The sequence below is a fragment of the Monodon monoceros genome, unplaced genomic scaffold (genome assembly GCF_005190385.1).
Source record: "Monodon monoceros isolate NGI ecotype Baffin Bay Population unplaced genomic scaffold, NGI_Narwhal_1 Super_Scaffold_12, whole genome shotgun sequence".
NCBI lineage: Eukaryota > Metazoa > Chordata > Mammalia > Artiodactyla > Monodontidae > Monodon > Monodon monoceros.
This window is the reverse complement of record NW_021703768.1, coordinates 66,254,506-66,275,848: the sequence shown is the minus strand read 5'-3', so window position 1 is coordinate 66,275,848 and position 21,343 is coordinate 66,254,506. Positions and strand designations below refer to the sequence as shown.

The 21,343-nt window shown below is 37.1% G+C and overlaps 1 protein-coding gene and 1 non-coding gene across 3 annotated transcripts in view; both read left to right on the top strand.

Moving 5' to 3' along the window:
• TMEM167A (transmembrane protein 167A) overlaps positions 1 to 18,074 on the top strand; it is a 32,941-nt gene extending 14,867 nt beyond the window's left edge. For both annotated transcript variants that reach the window (XM_029218400.1, XM_029218399.1), the window contains 3 exons: positions 5,084 to 5,193; positions 9,555 to 9,589; positions 17,334 to 18,074. In XM_029218400.1, coding sequence (XP_029074233.1) covers positions 5,084 to 5,193; positions 9,555 to 9,589; positions 17,334 to 17,404 — 216 coding nt within the window. In that variant the 3' untranslated portion in view covers positions 17,405 to 18,074. The remainder of the gene's footprint in view (positions 1 to 5,083; positions 5,194 to 9,554; positions 9,590 to 17,333) is intronic.
• LOC114893526 lies at positions 6,818 to 6,952 on the top strand. Its single transcript, XR_003792943.1, has one exon. It is a non-coding gene; the product is annotated as a small nucleolar RNA U109 (small nucleolar RNA).
• Positions 18,075 to 21,343: the final 3,269 nt, after the last annotated feature.

The following is a 21,343-nucleotide window of genomic DNA, read 5'->3' as shown; positions in this document are numbered from 1 at the left end:
CCAGTCCTGGTCTTTTGTTTGCAGGGAGTATTTTCTTACAGGTTCTATTTCACTTTGATCATTCTGTTAAAATTATGTTTCTTCTTGACTCAATTTTGGCAGGCTGTGTGTTTCTAGAAACTAGTCCATTTCTTCTGGGTTGTCCAATTTCTTGGCATATAATTGTTCATAGTATTCTCTTATGATTTTTTATATTTCTGTGGTATCAATTGTTATTTCTCCTTTTTCATTTCTTATTTTGTTTATTTGGGCCCACTCTTTTCTTCTTGGTGAGCCTGGCTAGAGTTTGTAGATTTTGTTTATCTTTTCGGAAAACCAGCTCTTCGTTTTACTGATCTTTTCTGTTAGTTTGGGGTTTTTTTAATCTTTATTTCTTCTCTCATCTTTATTTCCTTCCTTCTGCTCACTTTGGGTTTTGTTTGTTCTTTTCTAATTCCTTTAGGTAGTAGGTTAGGTTGTTTATTTGAGATTTTTCTTGTTTCTTGAGGAAGACCTGTCCTGCTATGAACTTCTTCTTAGAACCACTTTTGCTGCGTCCCATAGATTGTGTAAGGTTATGTTTTTATTGTCATTTGTCTCAAGGTATTTTCTGATTTTTTTTCTTTTATTTCATCCTTTACCCATTGGTTTTTTTAGTAGCATGTTGTTTAGTCTCCATATGTTTGTTCTTTTCCCATTTTTCTTCCTGTGGTTGATGTCTAGTTTCATAGCATTGTGGTCAGAAAAGATACTTAAAATAATTTCTATGCTCTTAAATTTGTTGAGGCTTGTTTTGTGACCCAGTATGTGGTCTATCCTAGAGAATATTCCATGTACGCTTGAAAAAAAATGTGTATTCTGGTTTTCTGGGATGTAGTGTCTTGTAGATGTCAATTAAGTCCAACTGGTCTATTGTGTCATTTAGGACATCTGTTTTCTTACTGATTTTCTGTCTGGAAGATCTGTCCATTGATGTCAGTGGGATGTTAAAGTCTCCTACTATTATTGTATTTCTGCCAGTTTCTCCCTCTATGTCTGTTAGTATTCTATTGATATATATTTAGGTGCTTATACCAGGTGCATATATGTTAATGAGTGTAATATCCTCTAATTGTATTGATCCCTTTATCATTGTATAATGTCCTTCTTTTTCTTTATGGACTTTAAGTCTACTTTGTCTGATATGATTATTGCTACCACCACTTTACTGTCATTTCCATTTGCCTGAAATATTTTTTTCCATTTCCTCACTTTCAGTCTATGTGTCACCTTAGCCCTGAAGTGAGTCTCTTGTAGGTAGCATATTGTAGGTTCTTATTTTTTATCTAATCTGCCACTCTGTGTCTTTTGATCAGGTCATTTAGTCTATTGACATTTAAAGTAGTTATTGATGGGTATGTGCTTATTGCCAGTTAATTTTGTACTTTGTTGGTTTCTTCTTCTTCTTTTTCCTTTTGTGGTTTGATGGTTTTCTTTCGTATTATGCTTGAGTTCCTTTCTTTTTGAATCTATCGTATGTTTTTTATTTTGTGGTTAACTGGGTTTTCAAGTATGTTGACTATAACTATCTCTACTTGCTTTTACAATTTTTGTTGTTGTTGTTTTTGTTTTTGTCTTTGCTGCATCGCGTCTTCATTGCCGCACATGGGCTTTCTCTAGTTGCAGTGAGCAGGGGCTACTCTTTGTTGCGGTGCATGGGCTTCTCATTGCGGTGGATTCTCTTGTTACGGAGCACAGGCTCTAGGTGCGTGGGCTTCAGTAGTTGTGGCATGCAGGCTCAGTAGTTGTGCCTCGCGGGCTCTAGAGCGCAGGCTGAGTAGTTATGGCACACAGACTTAGTTGCTCCGCAGCATGTAGGATCTTCCTGGATCAAGGATTGAACCTGTGTCCCCTGCGTTGGCAGGTGGATTCTTAACCACTTTGCCACCAGGGAAGTCCCTTCTTGTTTTTAATCAATGTAATGTCTTATTTAAATGATCTTCAATCCTTTTATATATTTGCCTTTCCTATTGTAATTTTCACTTTCGTATAAATTCTTGCTCCTTTTCTCTTTTGAGGAGACCTTAGGGTAGGTTTAGTATTGCTGTATTCTTTTAGTTTTTACTTGTCTGAGAAATTCTTTATCTCTCCTTCTATTCTAAATGATATCCTTGCTGGGTAAAGTATGTTGCAGGTTTTTCCCTTTCAGGACTTTGAGTATATCATGCCACTTCCTTCTGGTTTGCAATTTTCTGCAGAGAATTCATCCAGCTGATAGCCTGATAGGGATTCCCTTGTATATAGCTCTTTGTTTTTCTCTTGCTGCCTTTAGAGTTCTTTGTTTTTAACTTTTGCCATTTTAATTATATGTCTTGGGATAGGTCTGTTTGGGTTCATCTTTTTGGGGACCTTCTGTGCTTCCTGTACCTGGATATCTATTTCTTTCTTTTGGCTTGGGAAATTTTTAGCCCTAATTTCCTCAAATAAATTTTCAATCCCCTTTTACCTCTCTTCTTCTGAGACCACTGTAATGTGAACATTGGTATGGTTAATGTTATACCAGAAATCTTGTAAGTTGTTTTCATTTTTTAATTTTGTTTTTCTTTAGCTGTTCTGATTGATTTCCATTGTTCTGTTCTCCAGATCACTTATTTGTTCTTCAGTGTTACTTAGTTTGCTGTTGATTGCTCTAGATTGGTTGTTATCTCAACACTTGAGTTGTCTAATTTTGATTGCTTCATCTTAGTAGTTTCTAGTTCCTTGTTACAGTGATCTGCATTTCTATTGATAATCTTAGTTCCTTTAGCATTTTCCTTATCTTCTTTTTGAACTCAGGGTCTAGGAGACTGGTGAGGTCTGCTTCATTTCTTTTAGGGGATGTCTGTCGTTCTTTTAATTGGGAGTAGCTCCTCTCCTTTTTCATTTTGCTTAACTTCTTCTGTCTGAATTTAGGAGAAACGTTTTCTACTGTGGTCTTGAAGGGGTGTTTTCAACGTGGGAGCATCATGTGTACTCTGTGTGAGTCCAGCATTTTTGGTGTGAGGGCTGGTTTTGGTATGAATGCCAGCCACCTCTTCTCCCCAGAGTCTGCTGGCTGTTATCCCCTTGATGGGGATGTGATTGGTGTTTTGGTGTCCAGGGCCTGCACTGGGTGTTAGGCAGAACCCCCTCATTGCTCCATGGCCTGTTGGAGTCAGGGCCTCCTCCCCAGTTGTTGGAGTAGAAGCCCTGAGGGTTGGATTTGATGAGGCTCCATTGCCCTTGAGTGCGTGCCCTGTCCCAAAGGAGGTGACCGCTGAAGCAGGTGAGGCTCATGTGGTCACGGTGAACCTATGTGCCTCCCATGCAGTCCAAAGTTGCTTCCCTTTTTCCATTGTGTTCGTCCTAGATATAGTGCTAGGCAGTGATATGGAGTAGGCTGGTGCTGGGGGCCAGGGTGCTGTGGCTGCATGAATCGAGATGGTTGGGCTGCTGCCTGGGACCTTGACTGCCTCTGTGGCAGGCCTCTCCCAGGACCTGTCCACCCCAGATCCAACTCCAAGCAGAGGTGTGGGGTGGGCAGAACTGGAGCACTGAGTACTCCTCCCTAGAGGCTTTGTACCAGATACATGCCTTTCTGTGCTCCACCAGGTGCTGCTGACAAAGCCCAGACCCACCCCTTTTCCCCCCACCCCCGCCTTAGGAGTGCTGACATCCGAACAGTGCCTCTGTTGTTAGACCTGGACCACACCCCAGACCCTCAGGACTAGCTCCTTGCAGCTAAATGGAGTCTTTCCCTAGGGTTTGTCTGCCAAGATTCACTGCTTAGCTGCTGTAGGTATTTGTAGCCCCACCAGATTCACACTTTGATTGGGAAGTGTGGTGAGGTACAGGTGCCAGCACCAGTCTCCCTTCACCGTGACTGTTAGCAAGCCAGTCTGCGCACACTCCTGTCAAGTAAAGTCCAGGCTTCTCTAGCCCCTCTGTCTGTCCCAGCAGGCAAGGGGCCTCCCTAAGCCTGCCTGTGTGGACCTTTTCTCCTTTACACATCCCCCCCAGAGGCTCAGGTCCCATCCTGATGCCTTTTTTTTTCTTTTCCTGTCCTGCCTACTTACATGGAGGTCTTTCATGCAGCTTTGGTTATATAGGAGATCTTCTACCCATTTCCTATTGGTTTTCTGTGAGAATTGTTCCACGTGTAGATGAATTTTCGATGTGTTTGTTACATCCTCCTACTCTGCCATCGTGATTCCCCCTCGGGAAGTACTTCTGAATTTACTAAATAAGCATATTGCTGGCTACTGTGTGAGATTGATATATTTTAGCTACCTGTATATAATGGAAATGTTATTCTTTCTTATACATACAGTAGTATTCCTGCACTTTTTAAAAATTGTTTTATTTATTCAATCATCTCTTATTGGGCTCCCACTGTGCGGCTGGCACGTAGGTGCTGGAGATTCAGAGTTGATAGACAATGTCCACTCTTCAGGGATGAGTATTGTGATAAACATGTAACAGTTTTCTTCAGGAACAGAATCCTGTGTTAAATTTTATTTTAATGGCTTTTAAAAAATCAGCAGTGAATGAGCAAGTGCTTTTCTTTCACCAAAATCTAATAGGCTAGTAGTATTAGTCAATAAATGGAACATGATTACTTAAATTTAAAGCATTCTTATTCTAAAAGAATTTCAGAATTGAAAGAAACTTGAGCCAGCATTGAGTCTGTCTCCCCATTCTCCACCCAGTTTTACTGATGTGAAACAGAGATTTAGAGAAGCCAATATTCAACTGAGGTCATATAACCAGCTTACTTGCAGAGCTTGGAGACCCCATGTCCTGCCTAGTAGTCTGGGATCCTAGAATATCTCTGTTAATTATTGGTTAAGCTTTGGATTCATGACATTTTTGGTAGTGTTTTTAAGTTCTTGAATTTAGAATTTTTGTTGCATCTTCTGAATTCCTTAGCCCAAAGAATGGAGAGGAAAGTATGCTCTCAAAATACCTTGTGATTTTGCTTTTAAAGTGTTCTCAGACACATCTGTTTGCCTTTTTGAAGAAAAAAGTATGATTCTTAATATGAATTTGACATTTTTTACCTGTGCAGTTTATCTTCTGACATTAATTTTTCTTTTTCTCTTTTTAGTCTGCCATTTTCAATTTTCAGAGTCTGTTGACTGTAATCTTGCTGCTTATATGTACCTGTGCTTATATCCGATCCTTGGCACCCAGCCTCCTGGACAGGAATAAAACTGGGTATGTCACTAATAATGTCTAATCACCCAAATTAGTTCTTAGAGATATTGAATGTCAGTTATTGAAAGTCATTAAATAATTTAATTCCTATATGTAATTTAGTTTATAATAACTTTTTACATTATTTTTTCCCTATTTTTAAAAATCCAAATCTTTATATTCACAGAAGCTTACTAAATAAAAATATAAATATCAGAAGTGACCTGAAATGTGTTGGACTGAAAAAAAAAGTGTATTTTAAAAGATGTGATAGATTTTTTTCTGAGATTGAAGCTACAATTTAGTACTTTCAAAGACAGTGTTTGGCCTTAGTATTTAATAGAATATTAGTAAAATTGGTTATCATATTTTGAAAGCATTAAACATCTTATAAGCACTGTGTCCATAAAAATAATAATATAGACATTGCCTCTTCATTCCCAGACTGGTCTAATCATACAGGCTCCTCATCTGTATCATAAAGCAAACATCTTTGGAGAAATTTATTTAGCTTACTTAAAAAAGTAATGAAAATTCAGTCTTGGGCATGTCACATCACTTTTAATTATATGTTCACACCCCCAAAAAATTTAAGCTTAATATGATACCACAAAGACTTAAATTTTTTAAGTGCCATGTTCCTAATACAGAAATACATATTGAGTTCAACCAGGACAAGTATGTATAAAAACAGAGACCATGTGGTGAAAACTATGCAGACTTTCTTTGCCTTACAGATTTATTTCTTGAATTCACAATTGTCTTTAATTCTTTTGTGGTAAGATCCTGTACCTCACTTAATCATCTTAAGAAATAATAGGATGAAATAGTAGAATACTTCACATAGGAATAATTATCTCCAGCACCTTTTTTGTTTTTGATGAAAGGAAAAGGGCCAAATTAAGATCCTGCAAGGTCAGACTCTGCTTTTCCACTAATAAAAAGCCCCTACAAGAGGCCAGGTAGTAGATACTCAAGCATAAGAGGAAATAATTCCCTTTTCTTCAACTCCCATTATATCTTTGGGGTCATAATTAACATTTATTCAAACATCCTATTATCTAAATCATTTGGCTTTTGTTACTATTCCTTTCTTTTTATTACATAGGTTTGTTTGAACATCTATAAAGATATAAATAGAACCCCTAACCAGTTTTGAATAATGAAAATCTATAATCCTGTTCCAGTAAACTGATTGTCTGTCTCTATTGGCATGAGGGATTTTATTTAACCTACTGAAGGTGAAAATAGATGTTATTTGTCCATCAGTTTTTCTGACAATGCCTCACTTTCTTTGTAGACATTATCTTATCATCAGTCCACCTTTTTCTCTGAACTCAGCACTCAATACTTTGTCCCTTTGTTGAAATTATATAATCTTATTTGTTGCTTAGTTGTGCCTGAAGCCTTTCTACCCAGCCAGTTTTATTTCCTCCTACCCTTCCTCTGCAACCCCCAACGATTAACTTATAATTAAAGCATATGGTAGAATCCAGTAAACAGTATCATTGATCATTAGTTTAGATTTCTAATGTAATACATAATGTCTAATAAGAAATTTAAGTGTTTATGTCATTGAAGAATAATCTCATAGTGGCAGAACAGTGTATTTGTACTTTTCTGATGCTGCGACAAAAAAAGTAGATTGCATGTGGAAATGTCTGCTCCTCATTCCTTTGGAAGCAGGAACACATCCATAACATGCTACATTAAAAAAGGAGTTCTCAGGGCTGCCAACCTTACAGTAGAGGTTGAGTAGTAGTATATTTCTCCTACATGAAAACCAAAGAAATAACACGCCCATTTTCGCATTTTAAAATATATAATGATATAGTCAACTGTTTCAAAGCTTTTTTTAAAAATTTTGCTTCTATTTATATAAATGTTAAGCCCCTTTTATTTTGACTTGTACATATGAAGTATTTTCTGTAGAAGAAATTTTTACTGGTCATTGTTCTGTTGTAATACGTATTTTTATGAGACTCAAAATAAGCTTTCCAGGCTTCCCTGGTGGCGCAGTGGTTGAGAGTCCACCTGCCGATGCAGGGGACACGGGTTCATGCCCCAGTCCGGGAGGATCCCACATGCTGCGGAGTGGCTGGGCCCGTGAGCCATGGCCGCTGGGCCTGCACATCCGGAGCCTGTGCTCCGCAGCAGGAGAGGCCACAACAGTGAGAGGCCCACGTACCGCAAAAAAAAAAAAAAAAAAAAAGCTTTCCTTTCATTATAGTGAGTATTCCATGCTAAAGTGAAGATAATCTGGACCAATTAGATAAAATGAGTTCTTGATAACTTCACTGTTGAAAATAACAAATTAATTTTTTGCTGCTTCAAATAATATAGAACTAAAAAGCAGCAAGGAAAGATTGCTACTTTGTCTTGCTTCGTATTTTCATAGACTTAATAGTTTTATCAGCAGATAGACTTATTGGCTTATATCCTTAGAAACTAAGCAGCATATCTGCATTGGTTTTTACCAGCTAATAAAGTTCCTTTTAGCATTTGGGATATTACAGAAATGTCTAGGTAGGGAAATACGTGAAAAAGGCCAAAGCAGTACCAATTAATCTCTTAAGTTGCCAAGTTGGGAAATTTTTTTCATTTAAATAGCTTTCAATATGCTAAGTGTGTTATACCAATTTCCTAATGAGGCTTTTAGTTATTTCTAGACTATAAGACCTGAAAAGACCTTGACTGTGGTCATGTGGTTTCAGATTATTCTGTGGGGCCCTAAGCTTTACATAGAGTAACTTCAGGTGTCCTGCCTCTGAGTACCTCAGCCAGAGGAGCTTTAAGTCAATAATGCATTTTATAATCAATAGACTTTTAGAATCAAGCATCCAGGGCTTTGCAGATCACTAACCAGTTGTCTTTCATTTTTTGATGAAATGTAAGCCAATGTAAGTGATACCTGGAGTCATGTCACATACACCTTTAGCCTGTGTAATACTGAACACAGCGCATGTTAATCACTATTCTAAAGACTTTCTGTGTAATAACTCATTTAATCCTTGTAACAACCCTATGAGGATGAGATAAAGAGAAAAGAGGTAAAATAACTTGCCCACAGTTATGCAACCAATTAAGTAGGATTGAACTTAGGCACAATCTAGCCCTGATCCTTTGCCTTCAAGAGTGCTTATGATTTTTGTCCTTTTTATTCCTATAAGAAGAAAATTGTTTCACCTGTCAGAATGCCCATCCCTCACAATAAACTTGTATTTTTGCCCGTTTCATTTAATCTGTACTAAGAGACTTCTTGCTTTGATGTCAGGAACTCACTGTATACTTCAAAGGAGGAAAGTGTATAGAACTTGATTGAATCAGCATTTTCTTTCAGTCTTAACCATTCAAATACAATGATTCATTGCCAGCCATCTCTTTGCGCAAAAAAAAAAAATTATAAATTTCCCTGTAATTTAAACATTATGATTTTCTTATCCCAATCCTAATAAGTAATGTTAATTTATCTTGATTTGTAACCATGTGTAACACTTTATAATTCTATTCTTTTGTCACACCAACAAAATAGTTGTCTACAATGTGTTTTTTTCCAAATATCTCTATTCATTGAATGACTTGTCCTTTTTTTTGAGCTGGTATTTTTTAATGCATGGAAAATAAGTGATATATCCATATAATATGTATTCATAATATATTCATTCATAGAATTGAAATGGACATTAGTCTAATTTTTCTTATTTCCAGAGTATATGTGTTTTAAATGGCATATTTAGTTAATTGCATATACAATTATATGAAACTAGGGTTTTCCACTTACATTGAAATATATATGTTGAAATATATTGAATATATTACACTGAAATATAGGCTCATATTTTTGTATTCCTCCTTATTTAATGTTATAGTTATGCTATCATTGGAGTTCATGATTATAGATCATTTAAATAAAGAACTGTATTCAGTAAGAAGTAAGTTTATTCAGTATGAGAGTTTTATTTTTTAATGTCAAAATTTATCCAGAACCAACTGTTCCCATTTACTGTTTTCTCAAAGTTAACATTTATTTAAATGGGCATATGTATTTTCTGCTTTTGAAGGTAAAGCACTTGAAGTTGACGGAATCAATCTTCTAATAGTAAGCTCTGGTGCAAATTTTTGCCACTCTCACATTAATTTACTTTGGGCTTAACCTGTGAGACAACATATGTTCAGTTTCTGACAGTTTCTGTACATTGATGGTTGATGAGCTATTATTGTGTCCTACTTTTCTCCATAAGTGGTGGCTCAACATCAACTACATTTCAGTTTAAAGCAAAGCATCAGCAGTTAAAATACTAGTATATAATAAATTCTCCATATAGTTCTGAATAATTCACCTTTCCCAGTAAACAGTAGCTACTTTTTTTTATTCTATGCAGGTTGTTGGGTATATTTTGGAAGTGTGCCAGAATTGGTGAGTATCTATCTATAATCTCTCTCCACTTCTTCATCTGTAAATTGTTGGCCAATTTACTTGTTGTGTTCAAACAAATCAAATGTCAGTTTTTAAAGTGTAGCCTTCCCAACTATGTGCATTTTGCAGTAGTTTGTAGCGTTCCACCTAACTCTTTTGCTGACACTATTTAAAACTAGACTTCATAGATAGCTAATAATACTTCATTAGCAGGGAGATGGAAAATACGACAAAAGTCTCTAATTCAGATATCAAATACTATGCATTCCTGGTTTTGGGGAGATTTCAGACAAATGTGTATAGTTTTATGCACACATACTTTAGTATAGAGCATGCAATTCTGTATAATGTGTACCATTTTGATAACTGAGGATGATTTTTCCATTTAATGAAAGGCTTGCTGAGCAACCATCTAATTGCCCTCTGCTAGGTCATAGAATCTTATTGGTTGCTTTTAGAAAACATGAACTATTCCATCTTTTGAATCCATGTATGTGGTCATACTTGAGCTTTGTGTAAATGTGGATATCTTCTAACTTTTCATAATAAGATTAGTAGCACCTTAAGTGTGTTTATGGTTAGATAACAATATATACTATACATTGTCCCATAACACTATGAATATAATAACATTTAACACAGTGCCTAGCACATAGTAGACTCTCAAATGATTGGTAAGTAAATGAGTTAAAATGCATTTTATTTGCCAGTATTCTTTTTTTATTGCAGTATAGTTGATGTAGAATATTACATAAGATACAGGTGTACAACATAGTGATTCATAATTTTTAAAGGTTATATTCCATTTATAGTTATTATAAAATAGTGGCTATATTCCCTGTGTTGTACTGTATATTCTTGTGGCTTATTTATTTTATACATTACAGTTTGTACTTCTGAACCCCCTACTCCTGTCTTTCCCTTCCCCCCTTCCTTCTCACCACTGGTAACCACTAGTTTGTTGTCTAGATCTGTGAATCTGTTTACTTTTTCCTATATTCACTACTTGGTTTTATTTTTTAGATTCTACATATAAGTGATATCATACAGTGTTTGTCTTTCTCTGACTGACTTATTTCACTTAGCATAAAAACCTTCAAGTCTATCCATGTGGTTGCAAATGGCAAAATTTCATTCTTTTTTATGGCTGAGTAGTATTCCAGAGAGAGAGAGAGAGAGCGAGTGAGTGTGTGTGTGTGTGTGTGTGTGTGTGTGTGTGTGTGTGTGTATGCCACATCTTTATCGATTCACCTGTTGATGGACACTTAGGTTGCTTCCATATCATGGCAATTGTAAGTAATACTATTTTGAACATTACGGTGCATGTATCTTTTCAAAATAATGTTTTTGTTTTAGTCGGATATGTACCCAAGAGTGGGATTGCTGGGTCATATGGTAGCTCTATTTTTACTGTTTGGAGAAACCTCCATCCTGTTTCCCGCAGTGGCTGCACCAATTTACATTCCCACCACCATCCACATCCTCAGCAACATTTGTTGTGTTCTTTCTGATGATAGGCGTTCTGACAGGTGTGAGATAACATCTCATTTTTGGTTTTACTTTGCATTTTCTGATGATTAATAGTGTTAAGCATCTTTTCATCTGCCTGTTGGTCATCTCTATGTCTTCTTTGAAAAAATTTCTATTCAGGTCTTCTGCCCAGTTTTAATTGGGTTGTTTGTTTTTTTGATGTTGAGTTGTATGAGCTGTTTATAGATTTTGTATATTAATCCCTTATCAGTCATATCATTAGCAAATATTTTCTCCCATTGTGTAGGTTGTCTTTTTGTTTTGCTGATGGCTTCCTTTGCTGTGCGAAAGCTTTTATGTTTAATGAGGTCTGATTTGTTTATTTTTGCTTTTGTTTCCTTTGCTTTAGGAGACAGATCAAAAAAAAATATGATTTATGTCAAAGAGTGTTCCATTTATGTTTTCTTCTGGGAGTTTTATGGTTTCCGGTCCTACATTTAGGTCTTCAGTCCATTTTGAGATTATTTTTATATGTGATATGAGAAACTATTCTGACTTCATTCTTTTACATGTAGCTGTTTTCCCAGCACCACTGAGGGGGGTGGGAAGCGGTTCTTGACACAGTTTTGTATGGAGTCCAGGGTGTCCTGAAACTTGTGTTGGCCTGCTAGTGGGCAGGACCATGTCCCAACTGGTCCCAGGGCAGGGTCTGGCCTACTGGGAGGTGTGGGCAGGCTGGGTCCGCAGATTGCAGGATTGTGGTTTTCTTGCATTTGGTGTCTGCCACCTGATGGGTGAGGCTGGTCCAGAGGCTAAAGCAGGCTTCCTTGAGGGCAGGGCTGGGCTCCAGGAGTTTCTGGGGCTGGTGCCTGCCCACTGGTTGGGGAACTGGGTGCTGGGACCCTGCTGGACAGGGCCATGTCCAGAGGCAGCTGTGGGCTCAGGGGGTCTTAAGGCAGCCTGTCTGCTGATGGGTGGGGCTCTGTCCCCACTGAGTGAGTTGCTTGGCCTGAGGTGTCCCAGCACTGGCACCTATAGACTGTTGGGCCAGGGCACGGTTGGGTCCTAGCACTAATAAGCTAGAGGGAAGATTCCACAATGGCGCCTGCTAGCACCAGTGTCCCCATGGTAGAAGTAGCTCTATGAATGGCTGCCACCAGTGTCTATGTCCCCAGGGTGCGTTGCAGTTGCCTCCTGTTCCTCCGGGAGATTCTCCAAGACCAGCAGGTAGGTCTGACCCAGGCTCCTATCAAATTACTGCTTTTGCCCTGAGTCCTGGAATGTGTGAAACTTCTTGGGTGCCCTTTAAGAGTGAAGTCTCTCTCCCCGAAGTCCTATGGGACTCCTGAAATTAAGGCCCACTGGTCTTCAAAGCCAGTGCTCTGGGGGCTCGTCTTCCCAGTGCAGGACCTCCAGGCTGGAGAGCCTGATGTTCAGCTCAGACCTTTCACTCCTTTGAGAGAATCTCTACAATGTAAAATTATTCTCCAGTTTGTGGGTTGTCCACCCAGTGGTATGGGACTTGACTATACAGCTAGTCTTCCCCACCTACCTGTCTCCTTGTGGTTCTTTCTTTGTGTCTTTGGTTGTAGAAGATCTTTTCTGGTAGGTTCCAGTCTTTTTCATCGATGGTTGTTCTGCAAATAGTTGTGATTTTGGTGTGCTTGTGAGAGGAGGTGAGCTCAGGGTGTTTCTACTCCGCCATCTTGGCCAATCTCCCCAAGAGATAGTATTTTCTGATGCTTTTAGATCACATTTGCAGAGTCCCAGTGCAAACCCTGAAACAACAGAAGAAATCTTAAGCCCTTCAAAAGTAACCAAGAAGAGGGAGAGAAAGAGACAAAAAAGCGCCCTCAAGGGCTAATGCTGATAGCTAATGGTAAATGTAAATATATATACACCAAACTCCTTGCTTCAAGATCCAGGTCACTCAAGGAAAAAAGTAATCTCGCTAAGGAACAGGCTGGTAAGAATACCTCACATAAATTACAAAGAGAGAACATAATGGGATTGTCTCCATAATTTCACTTTCTGATATTTCATTGTTTGTTAGTGTACAGAAATGCAACAGATTTCTGTATATTAATTTTGTATCCTGTGACTTTACCAAATTCATTGATGAGCTCTAATAGTTTCCCCATTTACCATCTCATCAAAAAGAATCGAATACCTAGCAATAAAGCTAAGGAGGTTAGAGACCTGTACTCCGAAAACTAGAAGACACTGATGAAAGAAATTGAAGATAACACAAACAGATGGAAAGATACACTGTGTTCTTGGATTAGAAGAGTCAATATTGTTAAAATGACCATAGTATCCAAGGAAATCTACAGATTCAGTTGCATTCCCTATCAAATTACCAATGGTGTTTTTCACAGAACTAGAACAGATAATTTAAAAATTTGTATAGAAACACAAAAATTCCGATTAGCCAGAATAATCTTGAGAAGGAAGAACAGCTGGAGGAATCTTGCCCTCTGACTTCAGACTATTACAAGGGTATGGTCAAAAACAGTATGGTACTGGCACAAAAACAGACATAGATCAGTGGGACAGGATAGAAAGCCCAGAAATAAACCCCACGCACTTATGGTCAATTAATCTAGGACAGTGGAGGCAAGAATATACAATGGAGAAAAGACAGTCTCTTCAGTAAGTGGTGCTGGGAAAACTGGACAGCTACATGTAAAAGAATGAAATTAGAAGATTCTCTAATACCATACAAAAATAAACTCACATCTAGGTGTTTAATCCATTTTAAGACTGGATACTATGAAACTCCTAGAGGAAAACATAGGCGGAACACTCTTTGACATAAATCACAGCAATATTTTTTTGGATCCGACTCCTAGAGTAATGGAAACAAAAACAAAAATAAACAAATGGGACCTAATCACACTTACATGCTTTTGCACAGCAAAGGAAACCATAAACAAAACGAAAAGACAATCTATGGAATGGGAGAAAATATTTGCAAATGATGTGACCAACAAGGAATTAATGTCCAAAATATACAAACAGTTTGTACAGCTCAATATCAAAGAGATAACCCAATCAAAAAATGGGCAGAAGATCTAAATAGACATTTCTTCAAAGAAGACATACAGATGGCCAACAGGCACAGGAAAAGAAGCTCAACATCGCTAATTATTAGAGAAATGCTAATCAGAACTACAATGAGGTATCACCTCACTCTGGTCAGAATGGCCAACGTCAAAAAGTCTGCAAATAATAAATGTTGGAGAGGGTGTGGAGCAAAGGGAACCCCCCTACACTGTTGTTGAGAATGTAAATTGGTGCAGCCACTATGGAGAACCCTTAAAAAACTAAAAATAGAGTTACCATATGATCCAGCAATCACACTCCTGGGCATATATCCAGAGAAAACCATAATTCGAAACGATACATGCACCCCAATGTTCATTGCAGTCGTAGAATATCACTCAACCATAAAAAAGAGTAAAATAATGCCATTTGCAGCAACATGGATGGATCTAGAGATTAAGTCAGAGAAAGACAAATATCATATGATCTCACTTATATGTGGAATCTAAAAAAAATGATACAAATAATTTATTTACAAAACAAATAGACTCATAGATATTGAAAGCAAACTTATAGTTACCAAAGGGGAAAGGCAGGGCAAGGGGAGGGGATAAATTAGGAAATTGGGATTAACAGATATGTACTACTATATATAAAATAGATAAATAGCAGGGACCTACTATATAGCACAGGGAACTATATTCAATATCTTGTAATAACCTGTAATGGAAAAGAAACTGGAAAAGAGTATATGTATAAATATATGTGTGTGTGCGTGTGTGTGTGTCTATCTGAATCGCTTTGCTGAACAACTGAAACATTGAATCAACTATTCTTCAATAAAAAAAGAGAGAGAACATATGGAAGAGCAAGACAGTTTGAGGAAGTAGAGAATATCACTGGATTAGAGTAATACTAACATTAAAGTTGCTAGCTCATGAATAAAATATTAAGGTATTTTAAATCCATCTTTTGTGTAATAAATTAGAAAACGATGTACAACTCCATTTAGTAGCCAATCCAGGTGATCCTTTTGTTCACAATTTTTACTTGAAAGTATAGCTAAAGTTTTCAGACATCTAGTTTATAGCTTTCTTCATGTTATCCTATAGTACTGCCTATTTTTATGTCTAATTATAAACTGTGCCTTTTGCTTGCCCATGTATTTCCATTTTCCTGTCTTGACTATATGAATACCATAGGTTAAATGGTTCAATTATTCATTTTTGCCAATTATGTGGAAAGCATTAGCTTTTCATTTTGGCAAAGTGGTTTAGAAAATGTTGATGGTGATATGCTGCTTTCTCAACCACATGCTCCTCTCTTATCTTGACACAGAATATATCCACAAAGAAAGGAAACAGTTTTAATGGGAAAAGGCCCAGCCAAATCATCTTATCATGTTACACATCACATTACAGCAACTGTTTCACATTCACTTATAGAGACCTAAGACCAGACAAGAAGTAACATTCTTACCCAAGTTCAACCAAAGATGTTTAGCCTCTGCCACATGGCAGTCTCTTTTAAGAAAATTAAAAACGGGAAAATGAAACCCATATGTAAATTATAGCATTCTAAGTTGGAGGATGAGGAAGAGAAGAACTTCCTCAAAAATTAATTTCCAGCAGATGGAAAATTTAGGACAATATTAGTTTCTTCTTTTAGTGTTTAAGAAGACTATATTAGACAGTGAGAGTATCTAGCCCTGTGGTGAGTGACAGGCTTCCTTATGAGATCTACCAGAAATTTTGGTCTGATTGTTTTGTTGTTGTTGTTTTGTTGGATAACTTGAGTTTTTTACCCTGAAACAATAAGCATGGCTAAAAAATGAGGAACCACGGTAATTTTTAGTTTCAAAAGATTTTTTTTTTCCAGTTGAGATAATATTGTAAAAACACTGTATTTTCTCACTTTCTAGATTTTCCTTTAGCTGGAATATAGTCCATCAAATGTCTACGGATAGAAAAAACTCAGAAAAACACCAAATGTTTATTTTATTTGTATGTGTGTAATGTCTTCTGTGAATATTGCCATTGAACAAAGATATAAACTTTTGACTGTATCACTATGATCTCAGTGAGGAAACTCTGAAAATGAAGATGACCTTCAAGGTTTTAGTTGATAAGAGTGGTAAAGATTGACATTTTCCAGAAGTAGTTAACTGAACTTGCTAGTGGAATATGGAACTTAGTTACTAGAAAAGATTATTTTAAACATCACAGAAAAACACAGGTGAGGTGAGTATAAACCATCTCTGTAAAGGAACCAGGTACATACCCAGGATTATTCCTAGAAGTAGCACATCACTCTTTCTCCTTCCCTCTTCCTTTCTTATGTGCCCTCAAGGCAGCTTAAAAATGCCTGGTGCTTTGTGCAGCCTTGCAATTACTGAAGAAACAGGAAAGAACAAGGTGAGTTTGAGTTAGCTCACGATTACAGGATCTCTGTTTATAAGAGTTTCACAAGCCAACTCCAGGTCTACTTCATGCAAAGGAAAGTCTCCAAGCATAAACAAACACTCCTTAAACACATGTGAAAATTGACTAATACAGAAGTGGTTGTTCTAAGTTCTACATCTCTAACCCAGAGTAATTATACGGTAAAAGATTTGATATGAAATCCATTTCAGAAATAGTTTAGTTTTCTCTGATATGTTTTTATTAAGCATTCTACGTTATGTTGATTTTTTAAATGCAGTTTGATTGAACACCCTCTGTTTATTTTCATCTAGGAATGCTTATTTTTTACCCCTTATAATTGTCATGAATTGCTATCAATGAAGAAAAAAGTATGGCTAGAAACTATGTTGAATTTCTTTTTATAGGTGGAAATTTCCCTTTTTTATAGGGAAAAAACAAGCAATATTTCTTTGGTTTTAATTGAGTTTTTGAGATAATTTCATTTGGATCTTTAGCCTACATTCTGTGTTATATTTTTTAATATCTGGGTTTATGCAGTGACACTGAAATGGCTCATGAAGGGTTTTCTAAAGGCATGAAAAGGAGGTGGTCTTAGAAATAGATCAGTATAGTTTAGCTCATTCTGGAGTATACTCACTTTTATGTTGCATGTAGTTGTTTTGCCCACCCCTGCCCCTAAATATATGGGCTTCATAGGCAAGAATTTTATCTTGGTTTTTTATATGCTCCTCTCCTATAGTAAGTAATAACCTTACTGCTAACCACTCAGTTAATCAACGTGAATATATCTACCTTTTTTCCAACAGGTGAACGGAAGAGTCCTTATGTTGCGGTATGCTGTATTGTGATGGCCTTCAGCATCCTCTTCATACAGTAGCTTGGAAAAATGCCAGAATTCAGTTGCAATCAGATTTAAATATGAAAAAAAAGGGACTTATCTGCAGAAAATAATGGAAAGAATGGTTAACCCTTTTATCTTTGAACATTGAATGAGATAAATTTTCAGCTGCTGTTCTCTATTTTTGTTATTGGACCAATGTTCTATAAATTAGGATGTAACCATTTAATACTCAGAGCTTAAATATGTCTGTAACAATCAACCTCAGTACTGTCACTACAATATTACATTCTGCATATGTCATTCTATTATGTCAGATACCAGTTTTTAGTGAGGTATCTTTAAGGCACATAGGAGAAAACAAAATTGGTAAATTACTTAAGTTCCTTTCACCGTGATTTGGAAACGATAAATCTTTATAGAATGAGACTTTTTGAACTAGCTTTTTTATTGAAAAAAAAAAAAAAGTTCAATTCGTGTTGGTAAGGACTGCATTCATATTTAATAATGCTTGCTTTTCCTCTGGCCACATCATTTTGAGCATTAACCAGAGTACCTCTACTGTTAGCAAACTGTAGTTTATTACAGGTATTTAAACTATTTAAAACAAGCCTATGCAGTTCTTAAGGAGGAAGATAAATGAGAAGTGACTTAAGAGTGCTATTGAGAAAATGTTCCTATTTAACATAAAAGAATTCAGAATACCTGACTGGTGTTATCGTCTCTGAAACCTCTGGTTAAGTATGGATAAATGTCTTAAGCATAAATTTGACCAGCTAACTGTTGTTTTTGGAATAAGACTACATGCTTAGAGTAAAAAAGAGCTAAACGGAATGATAATCTTACACACGTTTTTCTTTCTTTTTAGTGTTAGGTCTCTACATTTTAATTACCCCAAAATGCAAACTGTGTTTTTGTTTTTTAATACAGCACTTTAAATCTAGTTTATGTTTTGCCTATCAACTTGAACTGGAATCTTGTGTAACTTACTACATGATGATAAACGTTTTCACATCTACTTACCATATGCCATGGCATAAATGTCTTTGAGCTTTGATGATAAAGGAGGACCTTCAGTTGAGGCAAGAGGAACATTGGAAATGTGACATAAATTTTGTAGTAGAGCAGTTATTACACATTTATGGTTAACATTTCAAAATTCAGTTAAAGTTTCAAAGCAAAGGAGAACTTCTTAACTAAAAATTGCCCATTATACATAGTATTAATTAGATATTGTTGTCGGCTGTTAATTCCCCGTAAAGATAAAAAGAATAAACTTTTTTTTTTAAGAAAAAAATTGTTTAGAATTATTTTTAAATGAGCCTGCCAGTAGCTGTTCCCGCAGAAACAAAGTATGGAACTGAAAGTTACCTACTTTTAGGACCACTTTAAAGTACTTAGAATTCTAGGAAACATGTAAGAAAATCTTGTTACACGTTGCCTGCTTTTTTTTTTGCAAAAGATAAAAGCTGCTGTTTGGCTGTCAGTATATTTGTTTATTGTACATTTCTGGCTTATCTATAGCTGGTTTAAAATGGTATATTTTGCCTTAAACAGGTTAATCAGGTTATAATTGTTCCTACTCTGCACTGTCTCTTGGGCTTTGCATTAGGTCAAGGATTTTCAGGGTATCCCCAAAATAGGACTCTTATCAGAATATACATGCAGAGTAAGTCACCTTTCTGGGTCTAGTTTCTTGAATGGCCATCTGTTGTCCAACTCTGCTGCCAACTAGACTTTCCAAAAGCTATATCAACTTATTTTTTATATACTAACACAAATCTAATATGAAAAAGGGAGGACTATTCTAGATAATCAGTTCTAGGACATTTCTTTTAAGTTGGCATTTCAGAGGAGGTAGGTGGAAAGTAGAGGAAGAAATAATTTTTTGGAAAATTTGTGGCAACATAAACATTTTACTGTGTGTAGATGCTGAACAGAATAGGAAGCAGCTTATTTCTGACCCCAGACATTCTGACCTTTTGAAACACAAGCTCTTTGGGAGGTGGTGAAAGACACAAGATTCTGTGAAGAAAAGCAATGAGCATTTTCTTTTTCTTTTTTTTGCAGTACGCGGGCCTCTCACTGTTGTGGCCTCTCCCATTGCGGAGCACAGGCTCCGGACGCACAGGCTTAGCGGCCATGGCTCACGGGCCTAGCTGCTCCGCAGCATGTGGGATCTTCCCGGACCGGGGCACGAACCCATGTCCCCTGCATCGGCAGGCGGACTCTCAACCACTGCACCACCAGGGAAGCCCAATGAGCATTTTCTTTAATGTATTTTTTTTTCAAAGAATTACCACTAAATCCTATTCTCTAACCCAAAGGGCGGCGTAGGTAGTTTTAAGCCCACAGAATATTCAGATATTCCTTTTGTGGTCTTGGCAAGGTGGTAAGATGCAGAAGAGGATTAAGGATCAATTTAAACATCAGATGGACTGCCTCTGTCACAGTCTTGGTGCAAGGCCAGATGGGATGATGGGCACTAAAGTCCACAGCTTTGCTAGATTCAAATACCCTCCCTAAGCTCCTTCCTGGCTCCAAAATCTTTTGATTCCATCTTGCCTGGAATTTGTTTTGTGCTGATGTTTAGTTCCTGATTGGCCTCAGCTGTGCCAATGGCAGGAGCATGCCTTCTTTCCAGGCAGTCTTCAAAGATGTTCAATCAAAAGAAGACATAGTCTGCTGAATTCCCTCTGTGGCTTAAAAAAGTTTAGATTCAAGTCCAGTATTTTGTTAATGCCTATGCTGCTGTGCCAGACACTACTATCCTGAATGTTCTTACATCGTCAGATTCAAAACAGTCCTATGCTGGGAAAAGTAGTAATATGTAACTTGTAACAGACACCATCATCTTAGTAAAATGCAGATCAGTCTAGTTCTAACCTAGAACAAAATTGAGATTTCAGTGAAGTAACTTCTTCAAGTTCACAAAGTCAAAAATGAACAGATCTCTGCCTGGTTTTGTGAAAAAGACCTACCACTTATAAATAGAATATTTATATTTCAGCATTTTAAAGAGGCATTAAGAGTGCATTCAATCTATGATCACTGAACACAGGTACACAGTTTCTTCCCTCTAGTGGTTCATAATGTTGTGGGTGAGAGAGAAATTAGGTTATTTTATATGAAGTGCAGTGTGATAGCATTTATTATTGAGATAACACCAGGATTCTAGAAGAAAATAAAAAAGTGACAGCTCAGTCAGGGATATGAACTTCCTTCCAGAGAATCAAGGCTTAAGCTGAATTTAAGAGCAATATGCAAAAGCACCAGGGGTATATTATGGACCATCAGTACCTAGCTTGTCGTGCCAGCCACTTGGGGAGTACAGCTGAGCCTTGAACAACACAGGTTTGAACTGTGCAGCTCCACTTATATGTTGGGTTTTTTTCAGTGGTAAATGCTACAGTACTGCATGATCCCAAGTTGGTCGAATCTGTGGCTACGGAACCTCGCTTATGGGTGGCTGACTGTAGGATATCCCTGGAATGTGGACTGCGCAGACGGTCAGCGCCCCTAACCCCCACATTGTTCAAGGGTCAACTACACTACGATATAAGCCTAGAAGGGTGGAGAGAGGTTAGATCCTAGAGGGTCTTGTATTTTTCTTATTGCTATCTATTATCTACCTCAGAATTGAAGTTCAATATGTTTCCTCCTGCCTGACAAAAAAATTCAAGAATAAAAATAAAATTCTCCCTTGGTGTATGTGTAAACAAGGTTAAATATATCCATGCCAACCTTATTTTGGACCAAGAATAATACATTACTGTCCTCTCCAGAGGCATCTGCATAGCATAAAGCCAAGGTAACTTACCAGTCAGGTCAAATATTTTCAGGAACTCTGAGTAGCTCATACTCTATCAGTGCCAAAAGTAGTCAGGATTGTTAAAGCATACATGTGCATAAGAAGCGAAGGTGGTTGCAATTTCTACATTTCCTAGGTGCACAGAAAAGATTTCTAATAAACAAGGA